The sequence below is a fragment of the Abrus precatorius genome, unplaced genomic scaffold (assembly GCF_003935025.1).
Source record: "Abrus precatorius isolate BTA unplaced genomic scaffold, Abrus_2018 Scaffold8, whole genome shotgun sequence".
Taxonomy (NCBI): domain Eukaryota; kingdom Viridiplantae; phylum Streptophyta; class Magnoliopsida; order Fabales; family Fabaceae; genus Abrus; species Abrus precatorius.
In genome coordinates, this window is record NW_020874428.1 from 21,259,977 (window position 1) to 21,271,461 (window position 11,485).

Consider the following 11,485-nt stretch of genomic DNA (forward strand, 5'->3'; position numbering starts at 1 on the left):
ACACAGTCGTATTTGCAAGCCTACACATAACATGAAGAGGAACCCATCATCTGAATATTTTTTTCACTTCTACCTTCAGAGCCTGTGCCCACTGAGTTGCGAGATCCACAATCCTCCTCTTACTTCATTTAATTTTTTTGCTTGGCAATCTTGTCATTTTTTATTAAAATTAAATATTAAAAAATAACAAACTTGTCAGAAGTCCTCTTCAACTATCTTCCTTTTTAACCTTCCAAATCTCAATCTTTGATGACTTTGATGATTATTTGCTTAGGAAATTTTATGTTGAGCAGAGTTCAACAGCAAACGATTTTCCCCTGCTCCTACAGTTCTACGAATTTCTGTTTGTTAATTACTTTGAAAAGTTGTATATGTAATAACAATCTAATTATCATAAATGACTCTTGCTCACCTTAATTAGAGTGTGTTCCTACCACTCCTCTTGTCCGTAAGTCAATCATTACTAAATTTGTGCACTTCACTTTTAAAACTTTGCTATACATTATGAACGTGTAAAATATTTTTAAACTTAAGTTAGAAAACTACCATGATTCGTATAGAACCACATTTGAAGAATTTCTTCTTTCTGCTATTCATGTAATTGTATCTCATTTGGAACAATAGTCAGAAGATTGAACACACCTACAAGCTACAACTGTTATTTGGAAGGAACATCTTTATATTCCAAGATTACAGGCTTTCACTGCATGATAGGCAGCAGCAAGCATTAGATCTTTTTGAGAATACAAGAGTCAAACCTAAGCAAATCACGTTTCTGGGTGTTTTATTAGAATGTAAGTTGTAACCGTGCTGGTTTGGACAGTGAAGCACCAACATTTGATACATACAAGTTTTTTCACATTGTATATGCAAAATGATGTAAACATACGTTAACAATACTTTCAACGTCACTAAATAGTATATAATAAAAAAAAATAGTAAGATTTTATTAAGAATTTAATATTATTTCATAAATTTTATAATTTTAATATAAATTATTAATTAATCTAAATTTTTAGTTTATATCACTAAATACATATTAAAAAATTAATTTATAAAATATAATACGCATCATGTTGGAACTTGGGCAGTACTTCCATTTGGATGTACTTGGCAAAATACTGGTAGGCTGCTTCTGTCGGATGGACACTGTCCCAAAATACATATTTTGAGGCGTCATCACATATCGGTGTGATTTCATTACAAAACGGTGTTACTTCAAATAAGCCAGTTCCGCAACACCCTCTACTACTTTCCTTGAAACCTGTGTGTGTGATAAAATGCCACAGAGTACATAATAGATATTACCAACAACAGAAATCATATTTTATGCAAGATTCTAATTAAATTCAATAATTATTTTAATACATGAATTAAGTTCAATAATTTTTTGAATATGTATAATCTAGTTAAAAGAGACTTATAGTCCATAAATATAGCTCACCGTATTTTTGTGGATGATTGATAAGGTTGATACATGGCTCATAAAGATCAGTGTAAACAACTCTGCTTCCTGGAAGCATTGCTTGGAATTGAAGCAATCGCTGTGATAATTTTCGATTGTAAAGTTTGGCATCTGAATTCTCTTTTGCCACACATTTGCGATCCTTTGAAAATGAAAACTTGGCTGTTATTTGAAGGGGTATGCAACCGATGGGAGGAAGCCCAGTGACAGCGAATTTTCTGCATCCAAGGTCGTATAGTTCCTACAATTTTATATACAAAGGACATGCTATATATTAATATTTATTAGTCAGTGTGTTTCTACACACCATTGAAATGCAGCCCATTCTGAATCCTCATAATTATAAATAGGATTATATATGATTTTAATCCTTATAAAATTGATCAATTTTTATTTTATATTTTAATAATAAAATTTATTTTTAATTTTTATAAAATGTAAGAATCATATATTTTTAGTCTTCGGTAAAGAAGTAAAAACAGTGTTTTTGTTAAATACAATGACCAAAAAGGAACGAAATTTAATTAAGAATCGAAATTAAAAGCTATAATTTTTAGAACTAAAATATATTTAAATTTTATAATTAATAAGTTTTTTATGTGTTGTATGAATATTTTAAATTTTAAATAAATTTATAAATTATATATATATACATATATATATATATATATACACACACACACTATTAATATTGAATATTTATTATATTAAATAGGAATGAGGTAAAAAGATAATGCTTTTCAAATTAAAAATAAAATCATAAAAAATTAAAATCAAAACACGTTATTTTTAATATGGCATGTCAAATTCAAAATTTAAAAAATAAACTTAAATAAATATTAATTACTATTAATTGAATATGCATGGACAATTTAATATAATGTATAAAAATTTAAATTCAAAATTAAAAAATATTATTTCAAAGAAATATAATTTGAAAAATGAAAAAATGCTTAATTTGAAAATTATCACATAATTTAACGAGAATGAGAATATCAGAGTCCATTTCTATTAACTGACTAATACATAACACATTGGTTATTATCTGAAATAAAAACTTAAGACACATAGAAATAGCAAAATGGACATTGCCCATTTTCTCATTATCTATGTTGCCTCTTTTTCTCACTCCCACAGAATATTTTTGTTCATTACGTAGAAAAAAATTGCGTTATTTATAATAATTTAACTACAAATTGATAATATATGACTTCTATGTACCTTGATGAAGATTCGAAGCCTATTCTGCACATAATCTTGGTATCCACTCATGTTGAACTCCAATTTTCTAATGGGAATGTCATAAAAATTGAAAAGGAAATCATTAGTTCCTGCACTAATAATAACCAGAGCATTTCCAAGTATTCGTTTAGCTTCATTTTCTCCTGCAATGCGCTTCAGCTTTGACACATATTCTTTGAAGTATTTAATTTGCTTAGACACTGATATAGCACCGGATAAAACTGTAGTCAAATCATCAAAACCTGATCCCCCAGATGCAAAGCTTACACCTGTAAGAAGTTCTTCATTTGATAGCTTTGGATCAAGGAAAGGAGGAACAGTGTCTTTGAGATTCAACGTAGAGGCAATGAAGTCAGGAACCAATTTTCCATTAGAGAATCTACCAGATGCCACATGGCCTGGGAAATCCTTGCCATAAGGCAAATGATTTCCTTTGGCCAAAGTGTTTATGTAATTGTTGTTGCCTGTGTCTACTGTTGAATCTCCAAACACCAGAATAGATGAAAAATTGAGTCTCATTAAGTCATTGCTTGCAGCAGCAACAATGGTGCAAACTTGCATCATAACGATGAAGTGAATTGTGTAGGTCATTGCTTTAACTTTTATACATGGTAAGATAAGGCTTTAGTTAATATATATATGTAGTGCATGTAAGAAGAGACTTGTAAATCACTTTAGAGTTCAAATTTGTAAATTGTAAGATAACTAAATTCAAGAAATCAAACGTGGAAATGATGGCAAGGCAACTACTTTAGGTAAGCAACAACAACAACACGAAGCAATTTTCCATAATTTCAATGGGTTAAGTTTTTAGTGGAAAAAGCAGCCCAGAAGAGGGAACACTAGAGAGCGGAAACTTGAGTCAGATCAATGTTGGCATAAAGCCCAGTTTAAGCACAACGTTTTTGTTGAAGATTCCAAATACATAATAAGACTGCAAAACGTAACAGCCATACTTAGAAACCATTTGAAAAAGTTAATGGATTAAAAAAATTAGACTAAAAAAAGAAAAACTTCATAGATAATAATTCATATCATTTATGACTTTTATAATATCGATGCAAATTAGTTTATTTAAATAAACTTTATAATTAATTTTATGACAAATTTTTATGTGAAATGAGATTATTTAATAAATGCTTGATTAAATTGTGTAGACAAATGTCTTTGATGTGATGTGGTTGTTAGACAAAATGTAAAAATTTGGTGGGATTTATGCTTTGTTAATTTCGCTTTCCATTTTTCTTTGCCGTCGTTGATTGCAATTCAAACGATACTTTGAAATGTGAATTCTTAATAATGGTGAAGAGTGCAATTAACTACAATTGTTCATTAATTTAAACTTGTTATACACTGTACAGCTTTAACAATTTTGCTGTTTATAATAAATGTTAAATATTTATCAATATCATAAATACATTTTTATTAAATAATTTTTAGTTCTATGATCTATTTATTTAACTAATGCTTTTTCAGAAGTATTAGTTAACATTTCCCTTAATTTATTACCAAAGTGATAAACGAAAAAAATTCTTCTTTCAGACTTTGGAATAAAACAAAAGATCTACGAATGACTCAAATCTCAACAGCATCTGATGAGGACGAGCTCAGGCCAACCTATGGGCTACCTAGTTAGACTCATACACAACACATTTTTTTTAATATGAAAATAATATATTTTTTTATAAAAATTATTTATTGTATTTTTAATATAATGAATACTTTTTTTTATTTCTAATTAATACTAAGAATTAATTTTAACATTCTACATTTTTAATTAATTCATTCTAATAAATTAATATTCATCAATTTGTACTTTATTTGCAAGTTGAAACAGAGCAAATTTGGCTTAATATTTTCTATTTACCCTTCATTTAATTTTCTTTTGACACACTTACTTCCTCTTTCATTGTCGACATCCTCTTCTATCATTAAGCCGGTGATTTTTATTTTTACATTTTTTTCATATATTGGGAAAGACTTGTTAAGTATTCTATAGCAATATTTGTTGTTATTCGCGTATTGAAATTAAATTTGTTATTGACCTATATTTTAAATTTAACCGGAACAATTGATTATACCAATTTATATCATTTTCTGTTAACAAAAAAAACCATATGATTTCTTATTTATCAAATACTCCAATTTGAAAAAATTGGGTTCCGTACAACTTAGGACCAACCCTAATTATACAGCTATACATACATTTTTAGATTTATAGACAGATTCGAGCTAAAATAAATTCAATCAAAGATAAACAATAGTTCTCAAAAACCCACTCACACTTAACTTTACCGAACTCAACAAGAATATAACATCATTAAGCACCAATTTTTATATTTATTGATTTGTTCACATCCAATTCGTGTATACTTATATCTAATTATTTTTGTTTTTTAAAAGACTTATCTAATTTCTATAATTTTGAACAAGTATCTTAATTAAATAATATTAAAAAAAACGAAAATAGACCCATAGGCCATAAACATCTTGTCTAAGTTAGCGGATTCTTTGAATAATTTCATAATTTGCACTTTCTTGTGAGAAAGGCAAATGACATTCTTTGCATGAACAACGAATTTAAAAAATCAGTGATAACCAAAATTGTTTTATAGTCAAATATTACGTTGTTATGGTTTTTCTTCTGGTGAATGTATTATCAATTCCTTGTGCAATCCGAGTCCCAAGATGATGGTTAAATGAAGCCTCTTATGAAATGCTGAATCTAAAATTTAAAAATTTAATACTATAAGTAAACTGTTTCTGAAGTCATAATTCATTAGTTTTTATTCCAAACACCAATGCATTATCATTATTTTTCTTATGAGGTTAATTTAGTTTTAATAGTTCTTTTCCTTTTAATTTCCAATAAAAACTTTATGAAGAAAATAAGTATTGAAAGAGCATTTTCTTTTTTAAATAAGTTCACTAGACAATTTGACTCAAATTAATCAGATTCTATGTGATCTCCAGATACTGAAAATTTACAGATAAAAAATACACTCAAACCTTGTACACTCAGATAATGTGCACTGAAATGAAGGCATCATTGCCATACCTCTCCCACATCATTATATTAGTAGAGATTGAATAATTTTTTGAATTTTTATCATCTCTTTATATCAATTGAAGGCATATATAATTTTGTTACATCTTACGTAAATAACTGAGGTGCCCATAAAGATATCACTTAAAATATAAGACTGATGTTGTTGGTTTTCACCAGTACTAAGAGTTGAACTGGGGCAGGACGTCTTTTTCAATATGCTTAGCAAGATACAGGTATGATGCTTCACTAAAATGGACACTGTCCCAAAATATATATTTTGAAGGGTCATCGCATACTGGTGTGAATTCATTACAAAATGGTGATACTTCAATTAAGCCACTCCCGCAACACCCATCGTTTGTCACCAAGATACCTATTTGATAAATTACCAACAAATGCACAAAAAAATATGAAACCAATTTATTTTCTTTTTGTTATCTTCCATATAAGTATAATTTATTTTAAAATCATATAGAAACTTTTTGTCTGTATAAAAACATTATAAAAATATAAAACAAATCTAAAGAAAGTCTGGGTAAGATATTTCTAAGGAACAGATATTTGCTTACATTTTTAATATGTTTAAAGAACAAAACATATAACTTCAAATAATTTAGTTTAAATATTAATGATTTAACATTTTAAAATAAAAAGGAGTAAAATAAGAAAAAGAATAAAAGTATATCCATTAATAATTTGAGTTAAAATATTTTATAAATAATTTAACTCATTTTAAAATCATGATAAATGTATTTTTACTTTGTCACTTTTATCCATTTTCTCTTTTTAGAACAGTTAAACTAAATATTAATACGATGAATTTAATCATCTCTTTGAGGCAAGGTATATAGGTACATATAAAGATAACTAAAAAGTGTGCTCACCGTATTTTCCAGGTTGATGGACAAGGTCGAGTGTAAAATAATACAAGTCTGCATAAACAACTCTGCTTCCGGGAAGCATAGCTTGTACTTGAGGTAATATCTGCATCAATTTTTTATTATATAACTCAGAATCTGAATTCTCACTCTCTATACATTGCCGACCCCTTCCCAACTTTACTGTTATTTGAATAGGTAGGCAACCAATAGGAGGAAGTCCAGCAACACCTATTTTTCGGCATCCAAGGTCATATAGGACCTACAATTTTACACAATTATAAGTGAGTATTTGAATTAATTTATTTTGACAAAATAATATTATATATTTATTAATTTTAAAAAAATTTAAAAAATCATTTTAAAATGATCAAGCATGCAATAATAATATTCGTTGTTCCCTGTATAGGTGCTTATTGTAAAAAAGAGAAAGTAACCATAAATCATGGTAAAATAAAATTAAAGTGATTGCAGTGATATTATGAGTTTTTTTAGCATAATTTAATTGAAATTTCTGATCCTTATTTTGTAGAAAAAGTATTTAAAAAATAGTAACACTTTTTTTTTAATGTCTAAACTTTTTTAAGCTTTGTTTAAATGTTTAAAAGAGAAAAAGAAATGTTTAAAAAGAAAAAAAAAAAGAAATGATTTGAAGTAAAAAAGGAGAGAGAAGAGAGGGGGAAGAAGGATTAAATATCTCTCTTATTTTAATATTTAAGACTAAGAGAGGAGGTAACAAGAGTTTAATGATTAAATAACATTATTATTTTTTATTCATATTTTTTATTTTTTTATTTTTTCAAAAATACAAAAAAATTAAATATTTTTATGTTTTATATTTTTTTAAAATTCTTATTTTAAAAAATAACATAATTTAAAAGAATTTATATTTTTCTATTCTTTTCTTTAAAATTAACATCACACTCTTTTAAGAAAGAAAGAAGAGATAAATTAATTATTTTAAAATTTTATTTAAAAAATTTTCTAAAAGAAAAAGTAAAAAAATTAACAATCTCTTTCTCTTGCAATTAATTAACTTCTAAATAAGGATTAAACCTTACAAACCTCTCCTTTCCCTTTATCTCTTCTCCTAAATATAAAATTTAAATATAATTTTAATGTATTATTTTTTTGTTCATAATATAAAGAAAAAAATTATTATGTAGTCACTAAAATTTTTTTAAACATTTTTAATTATTGTTAGCTTCAAAACAAACATGATTCAATTATAATAAATTACTTTCGTTTACCTTAACGAAGATTTGAAGCTTATCAAGCAGGTAATCTTGGTACTTATCCATGCTAAACATCAAACTTCTCAAGGGGAGATCATAAAAATTGAAAATGAAGTCATTAGGTCCTACACAAACAACAAGGAGAGCATTTTCAAGTATCCATTTTGTTTCATTTTCTCCTACAATGTATTTGAGCTTTGCTATATAAGCTTTGAAATATTCAATTTGCTTGAACATTGATATGGTCTTGAGTGGAGCTGAAGTCACTTCATCAAAACCTGATCCAGCTGATGCAAAAGTAACACCAGTTAAAAGCTCTTTATTTGATAGGTTTGGCTCCAGAAAAGGAGGGACAGTATCTTTGATGTTCAATATAGAGGCAAGGAAGTCAGGAACTAATTTTCCATTAGAGAATCTACCAGTGGGTATGTGACCAGGGAAATCCTTACCATAAGGGAGATGATTTGCCTTAACTAGAGTATTAATGTAGTTGTTATTACCTGTATCCACTTGTGAATCTCCAAAGACTAAAATGGACGAGAACTTGGGTAATGTCACATTATTTTTTATAGCAAACACAACGATGCAAGTATGAATCAACATGATCAAATAGAGAGTGAGTCTCATTGCTATAACTCTTTTTTCTACAAATATGTGATAACACATAAGGTTTTAATACTATATAAATATTTTTTTTTTTTGTTTTATTTTATTAGCAATATATTATAATTAATAAGAACAACAGTGAATTTATTTCTTCACCTAATTTTGTTAAAAAAATATTAATAATATATTATATAATACACTCTGTTATTAAATTAAATTCATTTCAATTTTTATAAATGATGTAAATTTTATTTACTACGTAATTAGTTTCATATAAATATTATTTAATAATAAAAATTGTACTAAAAAATATATTAAAAAGCAATTAAAATCATTTAATACTAAAATAATCAAATATATTTTGACAAAAATATATTTAACTATTCAATAAATTTTAAGATCATTTCAATAAAACTTCAATTTTAAGAAAATATAAATTATTTTAACTTTATTGCTCTCTATCTCTATTAATATTACATTTTGAATTTATTTTTTCTGAAATGAGGATAAGCAGTAAATAAATAAAAAAAATCAAAGTATTTCCATCCTTGGTTTAAATTTATGAATTTTGCAAAACATAACTATTTTTAAATTAATAATAAATAAAACACTATTTTACATTTTTTTATTATTTAATAAAAATTAAATCTCTATGTCTTTTCAACAAGATTACTTACAATCAACGGAGATTTGTTAGAGTGATAAGCGCTTCAATATCACTTAAACATAATCTTAAATTTAATTTCTTGTGTACGTAAAAGACCTTCAGTAGTAGCTCAAATCAGATTGTAGCATGTCTTCTATCAAATAATGAAAATAACAAACACTTGAGAATATAACATATTTGTCTGCTTTTTTAAGTAGAAAGTGACAATATATAAAATATTTATTTCATTTGAAATGTCAACTTAAATATTTTATTTTTTCACCTAATTTTGTCATAAGATCAAATAAAATAAAAGATTATTTACGACAAAAATAAAATGAAATAAATTTAATTACGATAACCATTTTATACTTTCAATCTAACTAAACTTTCATTGACTTGAAAAAAAATTTAATTTTTAATATAAAAACACTCCCTCTTTTGAAAAGCAGCAAAATATATTGATGAATCCAACTTAATATTTAGTACCAAGAAGTGAGACTAAACACATAATAAAAATAATAAGAAAAGAAATTCATAATGATAATGTATAATTATTTAATTAAACTCAAATATATATTTAAATATACTTGTATTTTTTTAGTTAAAATTAAGTTAGATTGATTGAATACACATACTTGTTGTAGCATGTCTTCTATCAAACAATGAAAACAACAAACACTTGAGAACATAATATATTTTTCTATTTTTTTAATAAAAAATAACAACATATAAGACTTTATATATTATATAAATAAAATATTTATTTCATTTGAAATATCAATTTTAAGATTTATTTCTTCACCTAATTTTATCATAATCATTTAAGATCAAATAAAATACAAAATTACATACAATAAAAATCAAATGAAATAAATTTAATTAAGATAACTATTTTATACCTTTAATCCCACTAAACTTTCATTGATTTTTGAAAAGCAACAAAACATTGTGAGGAACTTAACTCAATCTTTAATACTAAGAGATGAGACTATGCTTAATATTTAGGTACCAAACACATAATAAAAATGATAAGAAAAAAAGAAATTCAAAATGATAATGTATAATTATTTAATTAAATTCAAACATATATTTAAATAAACTTGTATTTTTTTTAGTTTAAATTAAGTTACATTGATTGAATACACATACTTGTTGTAAGATGTCTTCTATCAAAAAATGAAAACAACAAACACTTACATAACACATTTTTCTGCTTTTTCTAGTGGAAAATGATAACATATAAGACTTTATATATTATATAAATAAAATATTAATTTCATTTGAAACATCAATTTAAATATTTATTTCTTCACCTAATTTTGTCATAATTATTTAAAATCAAATAAAATAAAAGAATACTTACAACAAAATTCAAATGAAATAAATTTAATTAAGATAACTATTTTATACCCTTAATTTGATTTGAACTTTAAGGTGTTATTTTTTATATTAAAACACTTCCTTTTTAAAAAGCAGCAAAATATTGTGACGAATTCAACTCAATCTTTAGTATTCGGAAGTAAGACTATTCTTAATATCTAATTACCAAACACATAATAAAAATGATATTGTATATTTATTTAATTAAACTCAAATATATATTTAAATAAACTTGTATTTTTTTTTAGTTAAAATTAAGTTTGATTGATTGAATACACAATTTTTGTAGATGTCTTCTATCAAACAAACAATGAAAACAACAAACACTTGATAATATAACATATTTTTCTGTTTTTTTTAAGTGGAAAATGACAACATATAAGACTTTATGTATTATAAATATAAAATATTTATTTCATTTAAAATGTCAATTTAAATATTTATTTTTTCACCTAATTTTGACATAATCATTTAAGATAAAATAAAATAAAAAATTACTTACAACAAAAATCAAATAAAATAAATTTAATTAAAATCACTATTTTATACCCTTAATCTAATTTGAACTTTAAGATGTTATTTTTTATATTAAAATATTTTCCTTTTTGAAAAGTAACAAAATATTATGACAAATTCAACTCAATCTTAAGTACTTGGAGGTAAGACTATTCTTAATATCTAATTACCAAAAACATAATAAAAATGATAATGTATATTTATTTAATTAAACTCAAATATATGTTTAAATAAACTTGTAATTTTTTTAGTTAAAATTAAGTTACATTGATTGAATACACATACTTGTTGTAGCATGTCTTCTATCAAAAAATGAAAACAACAAACACTTGCATAACACATTTTTCTGCTTCTTCTAGTGGAAAATGACAACATATAAGACTTTATATATCATATAAATAAAACATTTATTTCATTTGAAATGTCAATTTAGATAGTTATTTCTTCACCTAATATTGTCATAAT

General features: G+C 25.1%; 1 protein-coding gene across 1 annotated transcript; it reads right to left on the reverse strand.

Moving 5' to 3' along the window:
• Positions 1–1,052: 1,052 nt before the first annotated feature.
• On the reverse strand, positions 1,053–8,496 carry LOC113874434. The gene is made up of 6 exons (XM_027512656.1): positions 7,885–8,496; positions 6,641–6,896; positions 5,937–6,129; positions 2,687–3,329; positions 1,445–1,706; positions 1,053–1,264 (listed from the first exon to the last, which is right to left on the reverse strand). Exons 1-6 carry the CDS (start codon positions 8,494–8,496, stop codon positions 1,053–1,055), a joined length of 2,178 nt encoding a protein of 725 aa, XP_027368457.1.
• Positions 8,497–11,485: the final 2,989 nt, after the last annotated feature.

Coding starts and splice junctions, on each gene's coding strand:
- LOC113874434 (XM_027512656.1), bottom strand. CDS start 8,496: ATGAGACTCACTCTCTATTTGATCATGTTGATTCATACTTGCATCGTT. Junction 1,707..2,686: donor GGCTTCGAATCTTCATCAAG/GTACATAGAAGT, acceptor ATAAAATTGTAG/GAACTATACGACCTTGGATG. Junction 1,265..1,444: donor CAATCATCCACAAAAATACG/GTGAGCTATATT, acceptor TCACACACACAG/GTTTCAAGGAAAGTAGTAGA.